Consider the following 26,072-nt stretch of genomic DNA (forward strand, 5'->3'; position numbering starts at 1 on the left):
CTGGACGGAACCAAAGCAAAGAAAGTAAATATCAAAGCTCCCCCTCTCCTATCTAACCTGCCTACCCACTACTTACCTAACTTAGCACCACCTGGTGCCCTAACCAAAATACAGGGGGTGGTCCGCCCAGGTCTTACCTAGTGTGCCTAGACATTGAATATACTACGGGTATATGTATGCCCTCGGGCCTCTTGCCTAAGCACTCCCTAAGTGCCTTCCCCTTCTCCCCTGGGAACAAATGAAACAGAATAATTATTAACAATTTCACAAACACTTTACAACAAAACTGAGTAAACTAACTCAGGCCACTAAAGAAGCTTTGACAAAGCAACAAACACAGAACTCTTTCTAATGATTTCTCCAACACATTCAATCTCCCTCTAATCTTTTCTCCAACACATTCAATCTCCCTCTAATCTTTTCTCCAACACATTCAATCTCCCTCTAACCTCCAATCATTTTCTCTTGATCTTCCTTCTGAACAGAACACTGGCTTTTATATCTTCTGGTGGCAATGGTGATTAGAGTCAGCTGCTTCTTGACGAGGGGGCGGGGTCAGCTCCAATCATCAATTAGCCTGGGGTCGACCAATCAGCTGCTTGGGGAGTTTTCAGGAATCTATCTACTGAAACACACACACTTAAATACAACACAGAAACTGGGGAACGTAACAGTTGTAGAGAGAACTTTTCTACTTATGTCAGCCAAAGTGGGCAGGGAAATACTCAGTAGGGTCTCCGCTAACCAAATATGGTTCATTTTTTAGGGAGACTGCATCGCACGGCCTGCTGCTGGTTTTTCACTCAGCCGCCTCCATAGCCTCCAAAGCAATTCACTTTAATAGAATGTACATGGGAATGGGATACATATTGGTTGGAGAGAGAGAACTTTTCTACCTATCTCAGCTAAAGTCGGGTGGGAAATACTCAGTAGGGTCTCTACTAACCAAATATGTGTAGTTTTGGAGGGGGACTGTGTTGTATGTACCTAGCAGCACTTCGTTCTCCACCCACCGATACAACACGATACACATCGTGTTGGAGAGAGAACTACCAACTTTAGCTAAAACGGGTAGAACAGTTTTCTCTCTACAAGCCAATATGTAACCCATGTACAGTGTATTATGGTGTATTGCATTGGGGGCTATGGAGGGGGTGGAGAACGAAGTGCTGCTGGATATGTACGACACAGTCCTCCTGCAAAATTACACATATTTAGTTAGTAGAGACCCTACTGAGTATTTTCCACTGCACTTTAGCTGAGACAGGTAAAAACGTTTTCTCTCTACAGCCCAATATTCTCAACATACCAGTGTCAACATTGTATTTTTTCATTATTGGTCTTAATACATTTTTTCTTCATAAATTACTTATTGGATTTTCTTGTTAGCACAATAAAAGTGGCCTTTGATTAAAATTCAATGTCTTTTGAATGAGTTATCCACTTTGCAATGTTTTGAAATGCGGTCTTTTATTTTGAAGGCTTCTTCATTACCATACGAATGTGACGTTGTTGTTTGTGCTGCTGGCAGAATGCTAGTGCCGGCATTAACGGAGAAGAGAAGAGTCCCTGGGTGAACAAGTATACAACCGGGATATTCAAGCGAATAAATGCCACCAAGTATGACTGAGAGCTCGGCGAATAAGTTGATAAATGGAGATGTTTGCCACCGGACCGCAAACGGTAAAAAATCTTCGGGAAGGAACGGTTTCGTGAAGAATCATTGTTTGTTCCAACAACCGCAACAGAAGAAGTATCGGCGCCCGAGTGAGAAGGTGAGGCCCACCCGTCAACGCTACATAGGAATAGGGAAGAAACACTTGCCTTTGTATACAATTGAATTGAAAAACCACAGCCCAACGAAGTATCAAACAGTTAAAAAATTAGCTACATTTTGGAGTTTTTATTACCTAGTCGTAGTTGTATTATTATAAGTTTGATAGGGTGGATGTTTTCTTACTAAATTATCAAGCCTCAGAATTTGTGTGTACTGAGGGATAGGTTATGGGTGTTGTCAGATAGCAGCCTATGATTAGGCTATGTTTCATTGATGAAAGTGAATATGAAAGTTTACAGTACACAATCGACCACATCCTTGACTAATTTTGAACATTGGTTTTATTTAGTTTTCCCAAAAGCCATTTTTAAACTAATCATTGACATCATAAATTCACTCTTTTAAACTCAAAACACCTATGTTTTTTTCTACCTGATGACGTGATAATACTGGTATGTGTGTATTAGTACAGCACTTAGCGATAACTCGTGTGTGTGTGTGGTGTGTGTGTGTGTGTGTGTGTGTGTGTGTGTGTGTGTGTGTGTGTGTGTGTGTGTGTGTGTGTGTGTGTGTGTGTGAGAGAGAGATTGTAGAAGGGCTGGTCTCTGTTTACACTGACACTACTATGGAGAATACCAGTCAGCATGGGGAGGCAGAGCTTTTGTTGTGTAACAACTAGACAGGAGTACTTTGTCTCCCAGAAAAACACACACACCCCTCCCCGGGCAGCACACAAGGCTGCACCTGGGGAGAATGGCTGCTGGCTATGGGAGTGGGCCCTGGCAGTGCAGGAATGTCTCTGAGGAGAAAGATATGGAAGAGAGGGACATGGTGGCAGTTGAGACAAATGAGTCATTGAAGTTGTTAGGTTTGTGTCCCATCCTATATCCTGATATTACCTGGTTCTGACCACTAAATGGTGCTGTTTCTACTTTTAGGTGATATTTGTTATCAGGATAGTTCACCCAAATTCCAAAATGACATTGGTTTCCTTACCCTGTAAGCAGTTTATGGACAAGGTATGACAGCAACCTACGCTTTGGTTTTGTTTACCTGGACACTGTTTAAAAAGCTAACTTTTAAGCGTTTGTGGCACAAATCCAATGCAAGTCGATTTCTTTTGACGATGTCTTTGGATTCCTTGTTTCTAACTCATTGTTAAAAAAAAACGTCAAATTGTATGTCAGGTATTATATTTATTGAATATTATATGAATCCTCTAAATTAAAATGTCAAATTTGGGTGCAGTCAATTAGCTTAATTTCTCAGAGACAAAATAATGTTGCAGTAATGCTAATCTTATCTGTTTCTAACAACAGAAACGATTTCAGAACAATTTGAGATGGTGGATGTTGAAATCCTCTTGTGCTTTTTGTGGTGCAACGGCCCACATACTGTACTGTAGGCTACATTTGCAGTTTCCACCCCAGGTTCAAAGCAGTCTCTTCTCACATGACAGTTGGTCTTAGGACCGTTGCTAATGCACAGCTATAAATGGTGCTCAAATAAGATCTGTCTGTTTTTAGTAGTCTGTGGTAGTGGACGTAGGGCCTAGGACACTAACTGCTTTCTCTGAAAGGCATTTTTCACTTTAAACTGAAGCAACTCTCTGTGTCTGTCTGTCTATCTCTGTGTCTGTCTGTCTGTCTCTGTGTCTGTCTGTCTCTCTGTCTGTCTCTGTCTGTCTGTGCATTTCAGTTAGCTTAAAGGTCTAGTTGTTAGCCGTCAGACCTCAGGGTGTATGTTGGTTAGAGGGCTATTTCCTCATGTTTGTTCCCTGTGGGAGACTGACCTGGTAGCCGGTTTGACCAGTTCTGAGCTCAGTTGAGCACAGCCTGTACGTGTGCAAACACATACACCACAAAGGTATTTCAGAGAGGGGCATGACTGGGTCACGTGTGGTTGCTAAGCAGCCAGGGGTTTAATGGGGGACGAGGCTGACTGACTTCAGGTCATTTGATTTCAGAGTATAGTTTTCAGGACAATAAGGCACAGTTCAGCTCAGCCTAATTGGAAACCTATGGATAACCCTCTGAGCCTAGGGGCTGTGTGATCTGGCTTTTTACGGGGGGAACATATATATATATAACTTGAAATGGTCTTGGTCTGTTTTTGTCCCTGTGTTTTTAACAAACGATCTCTGAATAAAGAAGACTTGGGCCTATTTTTCCTCATGTTTCCCACTGAGTTGTTTTAATGTCCATAGAAATGCTCGACAAGCCTCTTAAATGTTGTTGTTAGACTCTCTCTTGATCTGGAAGCCAAGCTAAACACCTTTTTTAAATGTTCACTCTCACAAATCACACTAAAGTCTATCCCTGGCCTATGTAATCAAAGAGATGATAAGTTCACTCAGATGTCACTCGTTAATATTTTTCTCACCTTGGCTGTCACCCATGGGACAGAAGTAACTTCAACTGCCATTAGGGTACGGTTTGCTAAGCAACAACTAGGCCTACCCCAAAAACAATGGTGGTTCCGTGTCACCTTGTTTGGCGTTAACCGAATTTCATGCAAAGATCAACACAAAATCACTTTGAGTAAGTAACACCACCGTCTTCTGTTTGTCCGTGTATTTCTTCTTCTCCAGAACAACCATGCTGTGCGTAACGCCAGCCTGTACAACAAGCCGTTTGTGGAGCAGTTTGAGGAGACTCCTCTGCTTGTGGCGGTTCTCACCTACGTGGGCTACGGCATCCTCACCATCTTCGGGTACCTCAGAGACTTCCTGCGGAACTGGGGCGTCGAGAAATGCCACGTGGCCAGTGAGAGGGATGAACAGAAGGTAAGAGATGCAGACACTACTTATGTTATATTTACTGTTGCATTTTGGTCATTTAGCAGACGCTCATATCCAGACTCTCTATACATTTTGTTTGTCTGTATTTTTCTAAAGAATAAAGTATTTGCCACTAACCACTGATCTGGGATCAGATTACCTCACCGGCCCACCCCCCAATCCTAACCTAATTAAGATCTGACCCTGTATCAGTGGTTAGGGATAACTTCTACAGACTCCCTTCTCACCACTCTCACTCTGCTCCCACCCTAACTGGCTTTTACTGGATTCGTTACTTTGATGTAGACCCAACTATTACAATTCTAATATTTACTCAAGCGCTGTGTGAATAAGGTGTGTCTCCTTGGCCACAATCTTATTCGGATGTGGTAATATTAGACAGCTTTCAATTTTAACTTCATTGAAGTTGGTGGTTACTACTGGTTTCAGATCTCAACCGAGAGAAATTGTCTGCCCTGTTTTGTGTTCTGGTAAGGGCTCTGAGTGATGTCACGCACCCAAGAATGCTCAACCAATCACCCGACGGACATGACTTTTCTTCCGGCTATCCTACGAAAGGAAATGTTGCCATGTAACACAGGAATGTGTGAAAAAGCTAACTCAAGGCAGATTCCACAAGAGCTTTTTCACGACCATTATGCTCAGTGCAACCGTTATGTCCTAACAATTACTCAAGGAAGGTTATAGAACAGAGTAAGCGTTTCCCAAACCTGTTATTTGTAAACGGCAATGCTCAGTGCAAGCGTAAGCTATGTCAAACGAGCTCTCTGAAAGCGTGAATGAAAGACACACCTGTGCACTTGCATTGTTCCAGACCTAGCTAATCATCCTAACGTCTGACAGTGATCTCTCTCGCTCTCTCTGTCTGTGTTGTAGGACTTTGTTCCGCTGTACCAGGACTTTGAGAACTTCTACACCAGGAATCTATACATGCGTATCCGTGACAACTGGAACAGGCCTATCTGCAGTGTCCCTGGAGCCAAGATGGACCTGGTGGAGAGAACCTCCAAAGACTACAACTGGACCTTCGAGTGAGTTGCGCACCCTAACATCCCTAACAGGGCTTACTTATAGTGTGTGGGGGCTACTACGAGACTATTTGTTTGGCGCTGTAGCCTAGGGCCCAGCGCTAGAAAATCATGGGAGTAGCTCGGGGAGACAAGATGTGTGTGGATGGATGGGTTGGTTCTTCTATCCTTGTGGGGACCTAAAATCCCACAAAAGTAAAACAAGGAAAATTCTCCCTTGTGGGGACATTTCCCACATCCCCTTGAGGATAAAGGCTATTTTAAGCTTAGGTTTAGGGTTACAATTAGGAGTACAATTAGGGTTAGAATTATGGTTAGGGTAAGAGGAAGAATAGTGCTTATGGGTTGGGTTACTGGTTAAGGTTTAGAGTTAGGGAAAATAGGATTTTGAATGGAAATACATTTTAGGTCCCGACAAGGATAGAAGAACAAAATGTTGGTGTCCTTACCTACCTATGTCATGGAAGGCATGGCTCTATCATGCCCCCTCTATCACCCTTCAGGTCGTTGTCTTACTTAAAGGGCAAATCCACTCAAAAACTATATTTTTTGGTAAGTTTCACTGGTGACACATTGCTTCTTGGAAGAGTATTTTAACTTGACTGCTGAAATGCCAAACATTTTAGGACCATATCAAAAGACTAATGGGAAAAAAAAGATCAAAATAGATATATATATATTTTTTGCTTTTTGTGAGGGGAGACTGTCGGGACAAATGTGCTGAATAGAAACCACCAACTGTATTTAGCACATGTTATTGTGTGTTAATGGTTGACCTCTTTCACTCTTAGCTAGGCCCCATTTGATTTATGAGCTTATTTTCACAACCAAATGTAAGTGTTCGGGAACCCATCACGTCAAGATGCAGTTAAAAACCAAACCTATTCAAACACGTTTAGCCAGTAAGGTATTTCATTTAGCTGCCTGGCAAAAATGAGAAGTACTGTATAAAACAAAGGAAAACCCTTCATATTGTCATGGGTATGTTCTCTTTTTGACACTGGTTTGTTTAATACTTCCGCCCATGTCTTGTCAGAGTTTCTCAAAGTTGTCTTTGTCTGCCAGACACACAGGCAAGGTGGTGAAAGACGTGATCAACATGGGTTCTTATAACTACCTGGGCTTTGCTGAGAACACTGGGAGGTGTGCTGACAGTGCCACAGGGTCGACACACAAGTACGGTGTGGGAGTGGGCAGCACCCGCTCTGAGATGGGTAAGACATGGTTATAATAACCTTCTTGTGGGGGGAAAAGGGACATTTGCTTTGATACACTCATATCTGTGGACCTCTGTAGCTCAGGTATAGCATGGCCCTTGCAATGGCTGTATGGTGGGTTCGATTCCCGATACCGCCCGAACACAGTCTTTTCACGCATGTCTGTAAGTCACTTTGGATAAAAGCGTCTGCTAAATGGCATATGCTATCTAAAACGAAGCACACATATGAAACATGCACTAGTACAGACAAGCTGCTCCGCTCATTTTGTTGTCGGTCTTGTTTCTCCCGTATTCTTTGTGGTTTTGTCATTTTTAAAGAAACAAGGAAACAAAAGGCACGTCATCTGTTATTATGTACCACACAATGACAGCGCACCGAATATAATGACATGTTGGATATACACTGAGTGTACAAAACATTAGGAACACCTGCTCTTTCCATGACCGTCTGACCAGGGGAAAGCTATGATCCCTTATTGATGTAATTTGTTAAATCCACTTCAGTCAGTGTAGATGAAGGGGAGGAGACCAATAATCTGAACTAAAAACCACACGTATTTTGGAATTTCTGTGCATCCTTGAATATATCCGCTAATCAATATCCAAAAACAGCATACTTTTTTTTTTCTCTCCCCCTTGAACTTGCACATCATCTTCTCTCTTTTGTGGCACCAATGAGAAGGTTCATGGGAGGGGAAACGGTGTTGCATTAGTCTAGTGTGTGGTGTGGGAATAATGACAAGCGACTCTGGAGAGCTTTGCGTTCACATTGCCCTAAAAAGGGAATCGGACCGCAAACTGACATCCGACCACCTCCGAGATGGTCTCAGTTCGGTTCAAGGACTCTTTTGAGTGATCCGAGTTCCTTTTGAAGTGTACACACTGCACAAAAATTGTCTGAAAGGGACCAAGTGTGAAAACACCCATAGATCATCACTGTTACTGATATGGATAGTTATGTTTGTGCATCTTTATTGATATCATGCACTTTACGTTGACATGAACACTTGTTCATAGACTCAGCGATATGATGTAGATGCAGTGAGTAAACAGCATAGGGGGTCAATTTCAAAGTGGGAGGCTCAACTTCTCCTCTGTTTTGGTGCCCTGGCTACCACGCTGTGAACCTGTGCACATGCGTAGATACTGTGTGAGAGCGAAGTCTTGCATCTCGCTTATCTCAATGTCTGCGGTGCTGCTGGTGGCAATGTCATTTAGCTGAGTTTACCTTTTTAAAGTAAGGCCTTATTCTATTGACATGTTCTGCTGTCTCCAGGTAACCTGGACATCCATGAGGAGTTGGAGCAGTTGGTTGCTAGGTTCCTGGGGGTGGAGTCATCCATGGCGTTTGGGATGGGCTTCGCTACCAACTCCATGAACATTCCTGCTCTCGCTGGGAAGGTAGGAATTCGGCTGGAATGCCTCGCCACATTTCCATCCACAGTTTTAATGCAAGTAAAGTACTACCATATAAAAAACACAAGGTGTGATGGAAGTTTTGGTACACTCTTTTTATGTCGGTAACATGAATTATGCGAGAAATAGCGATGGAAGCGCCTTCATGCTCAAATATTTATTTAATGACCATCATATCGAAGTAAACTTTGAGTCACGCGATCTGGTGTGTAGTACGCTTACTACGATTCAGGAAAGCATGCAGTTTATTAGGCTACAGATTAAATATATGATGAACTTCACAGGGAGGTGAAAGTGCAAGGTGATGAGCTTGATGCTCCTTTCCAATAAATATCGAGGGTCTGATTCTGGTGACATGATGATTGATGCTTTTCCATAATAATCTCATCATGTAGACTACGCTCACAGCCTATCCGCTCACAGCCTATCCGCTCACAGCCTATCCGCTCACAGCCTATCCGCTCACAGCCTATCCGCTCACAGCCTATCCGCTCACAGCCTATCCGCTCACAGCCTATCCGCTCACAGCCTATCTGCACTGTATCTGCAAACTGTTGGCTAGAGTGAAGTTGCCAAGGCCGGAGTAGACACAGTTGCTAATTAACGCAACAGTTTTTGTGACAAAACTATCAGTAGGGTTGAAACGTGCATATTTCTTTATGCGGATTGTAGGATATTTGCATGAAAATCTGTCGCCAATTGGATGTAAACCTAGCTTATGTATCACTTTTATCCGTCGAACTGTCTCTGTGTGTGTCTCTCTGTGAGTGTGTGTGTGTGCCTTTCTCTCGATCTCACTTTCTCTCTCACTCTTTCCTCTCACTTTCTGTAAGTCAATGTATTAAAGTAACCTTTACTTCCCTGAAATGATCGCTGTTGGGCACACAGCGTATTTCCTTTTGGTGGTGAAAACATGTTATGTTTTCATTCACCAGTTGTACGTTGGTCTTAAAGGGTTAACGCCATTCCAAAACAATCTAGTTTCCTCCATGTGTTCTCAAAACATTGAGATACGGGGTAGTCAATTGTCATAATGCCTGACGACACCAATGGCCCTGAGGGTAGTAGCATAGGAAGTAGGGTCGGGCGACGTTATGATAGCATCGTCGATCAACGATGATTGACAGCCATTGTTGATGGTGGCGACTTTGTGATGTGACAGACAATAGTTTAGCCTATTTGAACTTGACTGGCGCTGCTCAGTAAAAAACGGAGTCTCGGATTGCAGGGCAGTACCCAAGATACAGTTGAAGTCGGAAATTTACATACACCATAGCCAAATATATTTAATCTCAGTTTTTCACAATTCCTGACATTTAATCCTAGTAAAAATTCCCTGTTTTAGGTCAGTTAGGATCACCACTTTATTTTAGAATGTGAAATGTCAGAATAATAGTAGAGAATTATTTATTTCAACTTTTATTTCTTTCATCACATTCCCAGTGGGTCAGAAGTTTACATACACTCAATTAGTATTTGGTAGCATTGCCTTTAAATTGTTTAACTTGGGTCAAACGTTTCGGGTAGCCTTCCACAAGCTTCCCACAAAAAGTTGGGTGAATTTTGGCCCATTCCTCCTGACAGAGCTGGTGTAACTGAGTCAGGTTTGTAGGCCTCCTTGCTCGCACACGCTTTTTCAGTTCTGCACACAAATGTTCTATAGGATTAAGACAGGGAATTTTTACTTCGATTAAATGTTAGGAATTGTGAACAACTGAGTTTTTAAATGTATTTGGCTAAGGTGTATGTAAACTTCCGGCTTCAGCTGCATCTCCTACTAGGCCTATCATAAAAGCCTTAAGACAACTTAAAGTTATGAACAGTAGCTTATTTCCCAAATATTCTAGGCTATGAAGGTGTTGCCCTAAAGTTGTTGTGGCTTTCAAGAATGAAGGTCTATAGCCTAGTCATAGGCTTCTCAATCACAGCTTTATGAGAGATGGCACAAACAAGTATTCATTGTTCTATTATTTTGAGGCAAATAAAGCCCATGATGTATAACTTAACTCGCTACAGTAAGACTGTAACTCATCAGACTCACTGCTCCATCATGTGCGTGCCACGCACACACACACCCGTTCTGCTTTTCCACCAGAAAGGAATATTTGAAAACATTTGCTATTGCCTGTACTTAGCCTCTTCCCAGGCTTTCAACAACATTATATTTCACCATGATTTGTCCAGTTAAATTTGATTTCGCGCTACAGCCTAACTGTCGTTTTAGCAGAGCTTTTTGGTTATGTTTGAGTTTTTGAATGTATTGAAATGGCCAATGGGGGCGATGGAATCGTATATCACTGATTAATGGTACACAATCATCATCGGACAAAGGTTGACATCGCCGAACCCTTGCTCCTTGCTCTGACTCTACTCATAACTACGTTATTGAGGAAAAATGTACTTTATATGCCTGTGATAAGTGGTTGTCCCACCTAGCTATCTTAAGATGAATACACTAACTTTAAGTCTCTCTGGATAAGAGCGTCTGCTAAATGACTACAATGTGTAATGTAGGAAGTGCTCTGTGTCAGACACATTCACTCTCTCGCTCTGTGTGTGTGTGTTTTAACAGAAAGTAAATTTAAATGACCTCAGGGTACTTTAACTGTGACTTTTCGGGAGACTAAAGAAAGATGAGCACTCTGTTTCTGTGTAAAGCTGATGTATTTATTAACGGGACAAACAAACAATAGGCTCACGTTTTGCCATGAATCCCCTTCATCAGAGCCTTGAGAAGGATATAGGGAGGCATCTATATCACCTCGCAGGGGAGTGTCCCGCTCGTCATGTCAATCAAACATGTCAGTAGTAACAGCAACGACACAAGTTGTTCAAACAATAGTATGATTGATTCAAGATTCCTACACATGCATTCCACTTGAGTAACAAAAGACGGCGAAGTAAACAAAGAAAAACGTCTTTACTAAAAAAGATGAGGGAGAGCTGTTCATTCAGACCCTTTTGCTCGACGCAATCTAAGCAGTCGATCCAAAGTGCCTCTCTCTGTAACAATTGCCTCCTCTGGAGGAAAGAGAAACCGTCTCAATTACCCAGAATTTCAAGGTTGAGACTGCACCGTGATTGGCAATTGGAAGGGTAGCTGGGGATGATTAGATGGCCATGATGGTATGGGGGCCAGTTTGGGAATTTAGCCAGGACCCCGGGGTTAACACCCCTATTCTTATGATAAGTGCCATGGGATTTTTAGTGACCACAGAGAGTCAGGACACCTGTTTAACGTCCCATCTTAAAGACCGCACCCTACATAAGGCAATGTCCCCATTCACTGCCCTGGAGCATTGGGATATTATTATTTATTTATTTTTGGACCAGAGGAAAGAGTGCCTCCTACTGGCCCTCCAACACCACTTCCAGCAGCATTTGGTCTCCCATCCTGGGACGTAGTGTCGCGCGATCGCACAGTCCGTATTTTTGGTGCGGATAGCTGTTTTGTTTTCAGCTACTCTTCATTTGAGTGAGCGTTTTGTCTGACCAATGTGAACAAGCCCACATGGGCATTTGAGCGTGTAAATAGCATGTGTTATACCCTCTCTTACACACACATGGTCGTCCTCGTGAGAGTAAAAACACACATTTCCTGTCCTGACGGACATCGGAACCACTAGTTAGAGAGGAGGTAAAGATCCAGAATTCTTAAACCCAGTCGGTCTCTCTCTCTCTCGTTTTTCCTCCTTTCCTCGCTTCTTCTTGTAAATTGCGTCATTGAATAATGAGCTCATTCTGCTCAATCATTCATTCACTAGATGATTAAATTGTGTAACCTGTCCTGAGGTAACTATGCAACGGTGTGTGGTGTCATGTGATGGCTGAGGTGTCACTGACTGTGAGACTGTCTGTAAAGCCAACCCCTTCAGGGAAGCTGTCCTGTATACCACTTTAGTTCTTCAGTATATTGTAATACTATGTAAATACATTTGATTAATATTAAGTCATTCTAGGGCTGTTCGGTGTAATATATTATATGAGTTACTTGATTTAAGACAATGGCTCCTATAAGGAGTCTATGCCATTGAATGTCCTCCATCGCTCTGTAAGGGGCAAGTTTGAATATGTTGTATGAAATACTTTCTGTAAATTAATTTGTCATTTCCAGGGCTGTTTGATTCTGAGTGATGAGTTGAACCATGCCTCTCTGGTGTTGGGGGCGCGCCTCTCTGGCGCCACCATCCGCGTCTTCAAACACAACAGTGAGTATACTAAAACTAGTTCCACTCAACTACCCCCAAGGCCACTACACACTGGGGGAAACTAGACACTAAGAATTCCACAAAGGCTCTGTGCTTTGGTGTCGGTTTTACCTTGCACAGTAGTGCCCGTTAGCGACACCCGTCACACACGTTTACCGCTACATCATCTACTGTTCCTCCCTTTGTAATCAGTTAGGTGTGTCACGTATTAGAACCGTTACCGATAGTCTGCTCCTTTTCATGCCAGCGTTTTTGTTTTCGACTGCTCTGAGACTGGGTGCCAGTCTGTGTTAGTCAGTTGGTTGTCTTATCATGGATACAATGTAGCATTGTTGAACGTCCAAAAAACGTTCAGGTATTCCTGGCTGCATTATTCACACCCTGTCTATGCCCTAGTCTTCTCTAACACCGTTCTGTCGGTCTCCGTTCCCAGATATGGTGAGTCTAGAGAAGCTGTTGAGAGATGCCATTGTTCACGGCCAGCCCAGAACACACAGGCCCTGGAAGAAGATGCTCATTCTGGTCGAGGGAATCTACAGGTAGTCTACCTTTTTTTTTTTTTGAAAGACTAACAGATTCTAACCCTTTGAACTATCATATGTAGGGCAAGATGGATTTTGTGGAGGCATGTTATATTTATAAAATAAATAAAAAATAAAAAAACTGGTGAAATGAATCAAAGCGATTTATGCGGATACGCTCTTTCTAGCACCCAGAATTGATTGATGTAGAGTGAATCATACTGCAGTGCATTCAGACTTTGCGTAGAAGTGGACATAAAAAGTGTGTGGCTTGAGTTCTTCGTAAGGTACTTACCGTAAAAAGTCAACCAATCCATAATGATCAATATGGTTGTTAGTAAAGCTGCCTCTCCCTAATCAATATAATTCACTAATGTGTAGTTAAAATGGTCTGACACACCCGTAGGGAACTTAAGATAAACAGTCATTGTCTTCCCACTGCAAACAAAGATCAAGGAGCTGCAAATAAGATACACTCAGTGGCTCATTTATTTGGTACACCACGCCGTTCCTACAGACGGAGTCATTGTGGCCGAGGCTTGGTGTATAAAGCAGGCATGGAGGCATTCAGTTACTGTTCCATTGAACGTTAGAACAAGTGACTTTAAGCGTGGTATGATAGTCTGCGCCAGGCGCACCGGTTCCAGTATCTCAGAAACGGCAACCTGGGCTTTTCATGCACGACAGTGTCTAGGGTTTACTGAGAATGGTGCGACAAACCAAAAAACATTCAGTCAGCGGCAGTCCTGTGGGCAAAAACAGCTCGTTGATGAGAGGTTGAAGGAGAATGGCAAGAATCGTGCAAGCTAACAGGCGGGCCACAAACAGGCAAATAACGGGGCAGTACAACAGTGGTGTGCAGAACGGCATCTCAGAATGTACAACTCGTTGATTCTTGTCACGGATGGACATTGCAGCAGATGATCACACAGGGTTCCACTCCTATCAGCTAAAAACAAGAAGCGGCGGCTCCAGTGGGCACACGATGACCAACACTGGACAATTGAGGAGTGGAAAAATATTGCCTGGTCCGACAAATCCCAGTTCCTGTTGCGTCATGCTGATGGCAGTCAGGATTTGGCGTAAGCAGCATGAGTCAATGGCCCCATCCTGCCTGATGTAAACGGTACAGCCTCGTAGCGGTGGTGTAATGGTGTGGGGAATAAACATCCTGGCACACGTTAGGAAAATAATTCAGGCTGTTCTGGAGGCAAAGGGGGGTCTGACCCAGTACCAAATGGGTATACCTAATAAACTGCCCACTGAGTGTACAGTACATTGTTTAGAGATTATACCTAGGGTGAACTAATCATCCGTCTTTGTAGGTGAATTAACATAAGGTGAAAAGTACAGTTAACTGACCCATCGTTTTAGTGTGCATGTGTTAGTCTTGAACGTGTGTGTGTCTCTCTCTCTCCTCCCTCCACCTCTCACCATTCTCCTCCTTCCCCAGTATGGAGGGCTCTATAGTACGTCTGCCTGAGGTGATAGCCCTGAAGAAGCATTATAAGGCCTATCTGTACCTGGATGAGGCCCATAGCATCGGAGCTCTCGGACCACGAGGTGGAGGGGTGGTGGACTACTTTGGTCTGGACCCCAAAGACGTTGACATCATGATGGGAACATTCACGAAGAGCTTTGGTGCTGCTGGAGGGTACATCGGAGGGAAGAGGGTGAGTTTGTTGTCTGCTCTAAAGCAACCTTGATTTCCTGCTGTCTTCACATCTGCCAATTCTGGTAACAGAGTGAATACAAGACTAGGAAGTAGGGCAACGTGTGACTCTCTCCAAAGGGTCACGGGTTAGGAGAAATGTTCTTGGCAGGGTACCAAGGTCCCCAAAGCTATGTTCAGGGCAGTAAATGTTCTAAAACATTCCATTACAACAAAGCTAGGTGTGTGTGTATAGATAACAGGCACTGACATGGGACATCATATTTATATTGACCTTTAAGATTTCCGGGATGGTTTCTGATACAGTTTACTGGGACAGTTTTAGGTGTGGAGGTTTAGTCATCAACAAGACAAACTGGTTTTATCATTGCCCCATGATGTGGGAAATTCTCTAAGGGCTGAATCCTATCTTGAGATCCTAACTCAGATTGTCACATATATCATGCTTTCACATCAATAGGAGACTTGTAAAGAAATTTGAGACTTTCACGATCTGAAGTTCGACCTTTATGTAGTATTATTGTAACTATAAAACCCATTTTATATTGACAATGGTGTTTTATTGTATCTCTCCCCCATAGGAGTTGATAGACTACCTGCGGTCCCACTCCCACAGTTCAATCTATGCCACGGCCATGTCCCCTCCCGTGTCACAACAGATCATCACCTCTATGAAGATCATCATGGGAGAGGACGACACCACTCTGGGTGAGTTTACACAGCAAGCCTCCACTTCAGCTGGGACCACACTGTGTTGTTGATTGAAAACTAGTTTAGTATCCGTTTAGGTAGGTCTTTTCATCTCTGGTCCTGGAGAGCTACAGGGTGTTATAAACTGGGTAGTTCAAGCGTTGAATGCTGATTGGCTGACGGCCGTGGTATACCACGGGTGTGACAAAACGCTTATTTTTATTATAGGCTCGTGTTCTTGCCTGGCACTGAAAAACATGATTCAATCATCAAATGTTTGATGTGTTGAATCTAAGCCAGAGGGTTGATGACTGCTATACAGTACAAAAGGTATTTCGCTTGCATTAGGCAGTAACTGACACCACAGTGTCATTACCATCAGTAGCCACAAGATAGCAGTATAGACCTGGAAAGCTTAGGAGCTGTTTTGCCCACTGTTGAGTTGACCTAAACCCTGCTGCTTGGTTAATCTTGTCACGCGAAGTCATTGCCCTCTCCAACAGATGATAGCTCAGAGGTGGGAGCTTAATGTCATGTAGGGTTTGTATAGATTTTCCTCACCAGCTTTAAACTGGTCTGATCTGTACTTTGACTCAGGGAGTGGCAATTACTCACCTACAGCCAAGTGATGAAGGCTGTATAATACATTTCTAAGTGGCTAACAGAGAAAGGTAAACAAAGGAGAGTCTGGATAATAATCATTCTAGAATGGCACATATAGTTGCCATGGCACTATTCCTGTTTGGACTACCCCGACAGACACACAGACAACCACGCACACAGCCTTATTGGTGACTAAAAGTAAAGTGGCCGACGTTGAAAGAATCCATTTCCCTGTTCAATAACAGCAGATTTTTAGCTCATCTCACTCAGGCTAGCATTAGTTGTTGATCTTGTTGTTGTTTATGTGCATAGGTAACTGAGGGAGAGAGCGCCAACCTATTCATGGTTGTTTGATCAATAGGATTGTGAAGATCCCTAATGTAAGAGGACTATATTGGTATTTTCATATTTGCAGAAATCCATTCAGGTGTATTTTGGCGATTGCTTTCTAATGATCTAAAGTCGTGCTCTTGCTACTGCCTGTAAAATGATGTCAGGCAAACGGATTATTTGCATATAGGCCTACTGTAGCTCTGATTGGTTATGACGTGCTGGTCCTGGACAAGACTGATGTTTTTATTAGGTTTAATTTACTGCAGTGTCTAATAATTGTCCTAAACGCAACGCCGCTTTCCCACTCTATATTGCTATAGAATTTCCACAACTGCCTGACTATGCATCATTCCCAAACATTCTATGAATTTATGAAAACGTGAAAATGACCATCTAAGTGGTCGTTTTTTTTACTGTACTTTTTGCCTCATTTGATAACGAAATCTGAAAATACTGAAGATGCGTTCACTAACATGATAAGAATATTCTTGGAGAATTTTGGGGTAGGTGTCACACAAGGTAAAAAACAGTGACAAGGGATTGAGTGAGAGGTTTAACTGGTGTCTCCAAGTGGCCACCCACCTCTCCAAAGTGTGCGCAGTTCCTAAGTAATTCCAATACATTTTTATGACTCAAAGATGTTGAACTATAAGGTGCTTCTTTTATTTAAATTTTTTGCTCTCCTAGCTCTGTCGTTAAGGAAGTAGATCAAGCACACTTGTAGTTGTTTTGTTTGGAACACAGCCCCGCATCACCGCCTTTACACAATTACCGTTGTTTACGCAATCCAAAAACAGTCCATTATAAATCGCAGTCTGGGTCAGGGTGGGCATAATTTGAAAGCTTGTTCTATTGCCAACATGACTAGCTACATTTGCAAATACGATCTTAGTGTTAGGCTTTCACTAGGCAATTCTGAGTACCAAATTGTATACTGAACAAAAATATAAGTGCAACATGCAACTATTTCAAAGGTTTTACTGAGTTACAGTTCATATGAGGAAATCAGTCAATTGAAATAAATTCATTCGGACCTAATCTATAGATTTCACATGACTGGACAAGGGCGCAGCCATGGGTGGGCCTAGGAGTGCATAGGACCACCCACTTGGAAGCCAGGCCTACCCACTGGGGAGGTCCTCAGCTGGCATGGTTACACGTGGTCTGCGGTTGAGGCTTATGGTAGAGAAATGAACAATCAATTCTCTGGCAACAGCTCTGGTGGACATTCCTGCAGTCCACGTGCCAGTTGCACCCACCCTCAACTTGAGACATCTGTGGTATTGTATTGTGTGACAAAATTGCACATTTTAGAGGCCTTTTGTCCCCAGCACAAGGTGCACCTGTGTCATGATCAGGGATGTAAACAAATTTGTGCTTAATTTGAAATAAGCTTTTTTGTGCGTATGAAACATTTCTGGGATCTTTTATTTCAGCTCATGAAACATGAAACGACACTTTACATGTTGCGTTTTTGAATTTTGTTCAGTTTAATGTTGGTGCGTATAGAATGGAGTCGTGAGTGCATTCCGATGCCTGTTTCCGGGGCAACTATTTTTTACACAATAAACAGATTCATTCTGTTCAGGACAACTGTCAACACAACCCAGTGTATAACGCCATGTTGTCTTGTAACTGGACATGTAAACATGGTGATCATAAACGATGACACGGTATATGACATGAGTTTTATGATATGGAAATGTGAAGTGTACATTTGGTGCTCAAGTTCAGAACAGCTGTCAGTCCAATCCCATACAGCGCTGTGGAGCCTGAGGTCTGACGTCATGTATAGCATGTTACTGTGAAGCCACTGCGTTCCAATTTAGGCGCTTATCAGTGTCCAAATCTGCCATTTTCAATCCGTATACAGGTACGAGTGTAAAGGGATACGACCACCAACTATCACTCAAAAACTAAAGGCAATGCATGTTAAATGGAGTGGAGTTAAGGAGATCAACTGTGTTGACAGTCACTCCTACACACACAGCAGAGCACATCCCCCTCTCAGTAGCACCAGGCTGGGTTAAAACCTCCGGACAGTCCCCTGCATCCCTCAGAGGGCTCTGACTGATTTGAAGCCTGTGAAGTGGTAGCATGGACTTTCCCCACATAGAGCTTTAATAGGTTTCAGATGTCTGTGTGTTGGAGCTCCGTAGTGTCTGTGCAGAAGTGTTTGTCTTCTATCTGGGTACAAAGCGGCCTGCCGCTGGGGGTTAGAGTTCTAGGTGGCTCCCCTGACCTTCAGGGCTTCAGAGAACGAGCTGTGGTAAAACAGATTCAAACAACATAGCCCAGTGAGGGTCCGGGTCACTCCAGGGTTGTTACTCTAACAGGGAGGTTCCTCCCGTCTCCCACCAAGGTACAAGTTGTGTTTAACCACAGGTCTAGGATCAGATTACTCTATAGCCCAACATTACCCATTGGGGGATGAAAACATTATCTCACCCGGTATCAGTGGATAGGGACAAGTTCCTCCCAGGTGGGCCACAGTACAGCAAGGTTGTATTCATTAGGGCATGCAATGGGAAACGTTTTACAACGGAAAATGAACAATTCCTATTGTAGGGCCTCAGTTTCAGTCCATTTACTTCTGTTTGGTCCTCAATGAATATGAGCCTGATCTAGCAGCTATGTTCAAACCATCACAATGCTCCAGACCATTCTCTGACAAGCAGATGGATGGAAATGGCTGATCTCACGGCCTTGTCTAAATCACTTGACAGTTTTCTCAGGAAAGAGTAACATTGGCAGTTCGATGGTTCCCAGCTCCATGCGGGTTTGAGATTCAAGCCTTTGAAGTGTAGTCACTGCCAATAGCTGCATAACTAGCAGTGGCATCGAGGCTGCTAACGTTTTGGCCGGTGTGTCATGTGCCAGAATGACTGACTGGGGTTCGACGCTTGGAGAGTTAATAAGTGTTGAGTGTCTCAGGCAAGGTTGCTCATCATATTGAGTGTGGTTCAGGGAACCACCTCCTTAACACAACCAGAATTACTTTCTCTGGTTTGAAGCTCAAATCAAATCAAATATGTGGATGAGACCGGAGACAGACAGGACATTCCTACCAGGGAGCCCCTCAATATGAAAGGAATTTCAAACAAGTGGAACGCAATTCCTTCTCCTGATAGCATCACTCTCTTTTTTTTCAGCCTATACGTTTATCATTCTACAATTCTCTCAGAATGGCTTTGAATTCCAAAGCCAGGGCCCAGGGGAAACGACTGTCTATGTGAAATTAATTTCATTTCAGACTTGAGCCTGGAATGCTTTACGTTTTCAGCTCTGTGTTTCAAAATGAAATGGCAGATGCTGTTTTTTTGAGTTTGAGCACCTAGATGTATCCCGTCCTTTCAGTCAACAAGGAAGTTAGGCCTAAGGTTGTGGGCTGAAGTAGTGTGTAAATGCCACAGTCCTTTCAATGGTTGTGGTTTACCTGTTCATGTTCTTACTAGTTAATGGTTGTAATCACTAATGGTTTAACAGGTTAATAGATTAATTAGCTAATGGTTTAATTGGTTGTTAATGGTTCCAGGGGCGGAGCGTCTAAAGCAGTTGTCAGAAAATACCATATACTTCAGAAGGAAACTCCGAGAGATGGGATTCATCATCTACGGAAACAATGACTCTCCTGTCGTACCCATGATGCTCTACATGCCCGCCAAAATAGGGTAGGTCTGGTAACCGCTAGTTCGTGATGTTTACAAAAACACAAACCTCAGCTAAGATGGAGTAGGTTTGATCAGTCAGCCAAGTCACACATCTTGGTCAACTAACACCAGTTGTTGAGTAAATAACCACAGTGAACATGATCAGATTGTTTCTGTTATATTCACTTTTCTCTCACACGATCAACATGACATTGCTCAGTCAGCCAGCCAGCCATAGAATAAGCAGATTGTTAACACATTGGTCACGTGGTCCATAATCCTGATCTCTGATTGGTTCGCTCTCAGGGCGTTTGGCAGGGAGATGCTGAAGAGGAACATTGGGACGGTGGTGGTTGGCTTCCCTGCCACACCCATCATAGAGTCCAGGGCCAGGTTCTGTGTGTCTGCCGCACACACCAGGGACATGCTGGACACGGTGAGTCACCAATCAGAGACACACACACACACACACACACACACACACACACACACGCATGCACCAGACATGCTTGACACAGTGAGTCAACTAATCACAGTACAGAGTAGTCAAAGGACTCCTCCCTCTCTCCATGGAGCCATCTCTATCTGGCTCTCGCTGGTACTTTTTCAAAAGTGTAGACTTGTGTAGACAGTCTGTCTCACTCAATAGGATTTGTGTTCAGAATTATTTATATTCTATTCAACTCTCTTTTATCTTAGTATAGGATGAAAGGAGGAGGAAGGATACTAGGTGAGGAGACTACATTTAAGTATTGAGATGTACCCAAAGTTTCTATGTGGTCCTAGAATTGGGTTCAGTCCAATTGATGGGAATGGTTATGGTTAGTTACAAAAGTAGGTGCATTGTTAGAATGTATGGTGAAGACTTTATTTTTCCCTTGAGACATCACCATCATCCTTTGATAGCTGATGGAATTCCTCCACATGTCTTCGTCTCCTCAAAGTAGTTACGGTGACTGACCCCAGCAGTGAGATGAGTGTGACTGTCTCCCAGCAGTGAGTCAGGCATGCCTGGCTTCTGACTGTCAGGGCTGATGTGTTGCAGGCATGGAGGACAGGAAAGGCATTTCAATACATGCTTTATTAGAGGGGCGGGGGTGTGAGAGAACACCTGGGTTCAGCAAGTGTTTGTTTTCTTCAAATACTTAAGCTGAGCTCGCCTGGCGCAACAGAACCAACAAAATCATCCCACCCATCTGGCAATCCCAGGGAGACTCAATTATGTGTTCAAAGTATTTGGAAGAACACAAATACTATTTGAACCCTGGTGTGGGAGTCTTGGAAGGAAGACCGCACAGTGCCATAACTATGGTGGAGCAGCAAGCTCAGATTTAGTTTTATTTGGGCATGTGCGTTGTCTGTCCAAGGACAGTCATTTATCTTTTGGAAGAGCATGTCAACACTGTTTTTAATGCTCCATTTAAAGCACATCAGCTTCACTTTGTTAAAATGCATGAAGCCACTTTTTTTCTTCTTTGGAAATCTCTTCTCCCTCTTTACTCAAAGTTCAGAGAAGGTGTTGGAAAAAAGAGAAAATCAAGGAAGGTAAATTGTTTCCAGGTGGGTTGCGGACCGATGGTATCGCAACACAGAAAGTCTCTTGTGGAAAGTGGTGTAGGCCAATTTTTTTTTTTTTGTTCTCAGTTGTGTTTTAGTTTTACGCAAGTAGACTCCATTTTCTCCACTAACAATTTCGTCAGGTGAATGTCATGGTTCAGCAACCCTCACAATGGTGTAAGAAGCACACCTCTCCCCATTCAGTCTCTGATCAGCAGGAATTACTCATGGTTCTTAATACTCACAATATGCTGCTGTTGTGAGCTACTCAACCTCTCCCCTCTTTCCTCAGAATAGAATCCCACTTCTGACTCCAAGTGTAGTAAACATAATGTCTTCTGTTGTTATCTTCTCATCTCTCCTTTCTTCCCCCAGGCATTGGAGGCCATCGGTGAGGTTGGGGATGTGTTGCAGGTGAAGTACTCCAGACATCATGATTTCCCCTCCTCCCTGGGTCCATGGTCCTCTGCGGAGAGTCTGCTCCTGGAGCCCAGCCACGTCAAGTCTTCTTGTCATATAACTAACTGAACCAGCTACACCAGGCATACTTGCACGTTTGTTTGTTTTTGCACTTACCTGGTGCACCGGCTCTAAATCAGTCCCTGACTAAAGAATGAAAATGTAGAAGTGGAACTTAGTGGATTTGAGTATCTCTTGACCTACACTACAGTGGGGCAGGGATAAAAAAGTCACCAAGGTCCTATCGTGTGTGTTCGTTTCGAAGTGTGTAAGCCCCTATCGTTGTCTTAATGTATCTTAACTTATTGTGAATTAATTTCTTTGTGTTGGACCTAAATGTTGAATCCTTTTTCCGTGTGCACACTGCATTATGGGGGCTTCTAGTGCAATAATAACAAGATGGGGAGGAAGAGTAGAACAAGACATGGATTTCTATTGCCATTCAAATATACAATTTGTTTGGTTGTACCAATGGAGTTAATGAATCAGAGAAATGGAATCCCTAGAACCGGGATCTACATTTTGTTCTAGGGATTATATTTCTAGGATAACAGCAGAAGTTATAATGCAAGAAAGAAGTAAATAAATAATATATATCATTCATGACTAGTAGGGCAACATATAGGCTTCATATCAAATGAGGTACATCGTCAAGTGTAGCTTATTTTATATTAAACTTTCAACTCTGATCGGTGTGTTAGACTATAATATTGTCACTGGGGTTTTTTCCCTGACCATTGTTGATATTATCTGCTGTTTACACAGTAAATGAACAGGTAAAATCTCAATGTCTTAGACCTATTATCAGAGCTAATCCTCTCTCGCTCTTGCTCTCTCTCGCTCTGTCTGTGTGTGTGTAAGCTACATATTACACCTGTTTAGAAGAATAGGGTAAGAACCCTTTTGAAGAGCTGCCATGTTGTGAATATTTCTTATATATATATATATTACAGCTTTTTTCCCTATGATTCTTCAGCCTTTAATATTTAGTGTTTATGCCTGCACTCGAATGACTTAAGCCCAAATGTCTTAAACATGTCTATACGCTCTAGCGTATTTAACATGTCTATACGCTCTAGCGTATTTAACATGTCTATACGCTCTAGCGTATTTAACATGTCTATACGCTCTAGCGTATTTAACATGTCTATACGCTCTAGCGTATTTAACATGTCTATACGCTCTAGCGTATTTAACATGTCTATACGCTCTAGCGTATTTAACATGTCTATACGCTCTAGCGTATTTAACATGTCTATACGCTCTAGCGTATTTAACATTTCTATAAGCTTGATAAGAGACGTGTCGTGTGAAGTGTTTCAATTGGGGTTGGTATCACGGACACTGATTTTTAGGCTAGTCCTGGACTGGAAAACGATTTGAATGGAGATTCTTGGCTTAATCTGTGTCCGGGAAACTGACCCTTACTGAAGTGCCACGTGATTTGAGTCTCTAACTGTATATCTTCTAAGTGCTTATGTTAATAACCAGCGTTGATGTCTTCGTAAACTATGACACGCTGGCCATAATATGACCCACCTGTTTATCTGTATGTATGAAGATGATGCATCCTAGCCATGCTTCTCTGATGTACAGATATGTCCTCATTTGGTAAAACTTCCTATTGATACCCTCTTCACAGTGCATTATAAGTGCATTTATAGTGCCTTATGAGCTATATATAATGCACGACATAGACATACAGGAAGTGTTACGCCTTTATTTATTACAAATGTCATATCTTTTTTCAATCTGCTCTATTTTGTGGAAGATGTTTCTAATATAATGTCTCTGTGGCAGCTCTAAATATTTTCTACACCTTTTTTTGGGGGGGGGGGTAACCAAGAACCGTAAAGGGTTCTTTGTTATTTCTGTATAATCCTTTTTGGTTCCAGGTAGAACCTTTTTTTTTGGTTCCAGAACCTTTAACCAAAAGGTTCTTTTGAGGGTTCTTTGTTGGGTGAAAGAGTTCTGCCTGGAAGCAAAACAGTTCTACAGGGACAGCAGAAGAAACCTTTAGGAACACTTTTGATGGAGTATGCGTGTCTTTAATAACAGACGGACCACGTCTTCAGTGCTAGTACTACTGACAGGCATTGGAAATGCACTTGTTTTAATTTTAGTTTTGTTTTGTTTAAATGTTATGTTTGACTTTCCATGGCTCAATTTATGGGTCAGTTCAAGTATAATATTGTCTTTAGTCAAATATCCAGTTTGTAGTGTGTGTGAGTACATCATTTTTATTTGTATTGGAAGTAGAAATATGTGGAACAGAGCTGCGGTTAGCACTGTGATCATTCCACTACTACAAACTCCTTATTCAACTATGGCTGAGATTTAAAGTGTCTATAATTTGTCCAGACGTAACATTTTAAACTTGCTACTTGTCTGTTGTGTTTAGTTAAATCTGGGTGGGCCCATGTAGTCTGTTTTCATCCCAAATGGCAATATTCCCTATAGTGCACTACTCTTGACCAGAGCCCTAGTCAAAATGGTGCACTATACTGGGAATAGGGTGCTATTTGGGACTCACCCTGTGTATCCTGTTCCCATCTCCTTTCTATTGAGGCATGATGTGATTGCTGACATCCAGTAACATGACCATTTATCTCAGGAAGGCTGTTTAGATTTCAATAATACTATAAACATATGAAATTAATCATTATCTGACTCAAAGTAAATGGTTTTTTTTAAATGAAAAGATTTAAAAGCCCTTTGATGTAACATTACATCGTTTAACTTGCAATGGAAAGAGAGCTGTGATCTGACCTACTCTGTAAATGCATATACACCTGTATGTTATCAGTAGGCTTTTACTCTTGGCAAGTTCAATGTTTGAAGATAAACCACTTGATGGGGTTTTTGAAGCTATGGTTTGTGTTGACTGTGCTGTTGGAAACAGTGCTGAGATTAAATCAGTCTTTGTTTCAAGCTCTTGGTTAGATTTGTCTTCTACAAAGGTCTATCTATATACATATACACAATGTGTAACACGATCTATCGGGAAGACTTTAAACAATGAATAGCATTAAATGACTTACAACTTGTTTCTATCTGAAAGAAAGCATATGATTTATCCTGTTTATATAAAAGTACACACACAGCAAAGAGCGATAGGGAGAGAGTGGACACACAAAAGCCAACCTCTTAAATATATTCATATAGTAAAATAGGTGAATAACGGGGGCAATATCGGCATGTAAAACTGTGGATCTGTTACTGGAGAGTGACGCCTCTTGCCGTGAAGTTTGCATTGACGCACCATATTTTTACATGAAGAGTAGTAGTGTGAAAGTAGACCTATCATCAGCTGTGATCAGCGCCTTTGCTCAGAGGGAATGTTTTCTTGATGTGTGACACCTAATGTGCCTAATGAATGTGTTGGCTCCCTGGTAATCCGTTTAATACAGTCTACAAAGTCACTTATCTCCTCTTCCATTATGCGCGTGCCAATTATCAGTCGTTTCTGTGTCCCGGTCACATCTCCAAAGGGCTCTCTCCCTCTCTATTTGGATAACTAGATCCGCGAGACACCCCCTCCTTAAGCATCACTCCTCTCTTCAACAGTGTAGAAGGTGTGAAGACGTGCGTATCCGAACCAGTGCGACTCAGACACTGATTGATTTGGACAAACCTGCGTTGTGGATAATCGACTGACTTCAATTGGATAATGGATTAACGCGTCAGAGAGAACGCAAACAGGCTATTCTCAACTCCAGATGTCAATGTATTGGAAGAAAGCACTCACCCATCCATAAGGAAGTGTACCCAACTCTTTTAACCTAGTTGAATAAACCGTTCCCCGGTGCGCACTGAGAGAGTGCGTGGGTGTGTGTGTCTTTTGTACTTATAGCCCAAGTTGGTCTGGTTAAATGGGGAGGCTTGAAGAACCTAGACATTGACCTAGACGCAACATACAGGCAGGCAGACAGACAGTGAAAGGATAAATCAGTCGCTTTGAGAGTCGGAGTGGTCAGAGTTGCGTCGAAGTGCGGCAAAGGGATATGGTTTTGTGCGTCGGATGCCATCGGACATCAGCGCGCATCTCTATCAAGAGGAAGACTCTAAAGCTGTTGTTGCTGGTCGAATAGGTGACCTGCTCTTAAGGAAACAAGTTCTGGAAAAGAGAAGCTCTGATG

At 42.6% G+C, this 26,072-nt stretch overlaps 1 protein-coding gene across 1 annotated transcript; it reads left to right on the forward strand.

Annotated features, from left to right (window-relative positions):
• The first annotated feature begins 1,535 nt into the window (after positions 1-1,535).
• Positions 1,536-24,792, forward strand: LOC120024283 (serine palmitoyltransferase 2-like). Its single transcript, XM_038968484.1, has 12 exons — positions 1,536-1,775; positions 4,368-4,562; positions 5,454-5,608; positions 6,671-6,819; positions 8,101-8,225; positions 12,355-12,448; positions 12,882-12,987; positions 14,423-14,642; positions 15,223-15,349; positions 19,803-19,938; positions 20,224-20,353; positions 21,850-24,792. Exons 1-12 carry the CDS (start codon positions 1,611-1,613, stop codon positions 22,000-22,002), a joined length of 1,755 nt encoding a protein of 584 aa, XP_038824412.1. The 5' UTR covers positions 1,536-1,610; the 3' UTR covers positions 22,003-24,792.
• The last annotated feature ends 1,280 nt before the right edge of the window (positions 24,793-26,072 follow it).

This window comes from Salvelinus namaycush, chromosome 29 (genome assembly GCF_016432855.1).
Source record: "Salvelinus namaycush isolate Seneca chromosome 29, SaNama_1.0, whole genome shotgun sequence".
Taxonomy (NCBI): Eukaryota; Metazoa; Chordata; class Actinopteri; order Salmoniformes; family Salmonidae; genus Salvelinus; species Salvelinus namaycush.

What these genes read in the sequence shown, in the direction of transcription:
- LOC120024283 (XM_038968484.1), top strand. Translation starts at nt 1,611, where the DNA reads ATGCCACCAAGTATGACTGAGAGCTCGGCGAATAAGTTGATAAATGGA. An exon ending in GTGAGAGGGATGAACAGAAG is followed by an intron (nt 4,563 to 5,453) that starts GTAAGAGATGCA and finishes TCTGTGTTGTAG; the next exon opens with GACTTTGTTCCGCTGTACCA. An exon ending in GACTACAACTGGACCTTCGA is followed by an intron (nt 5,609 to 6,670) that starts GTGAGTTGCGCA and finishes TTTGTCTGCCAG; the next exon opens with ACACACAGGCAAGGTGGTGA.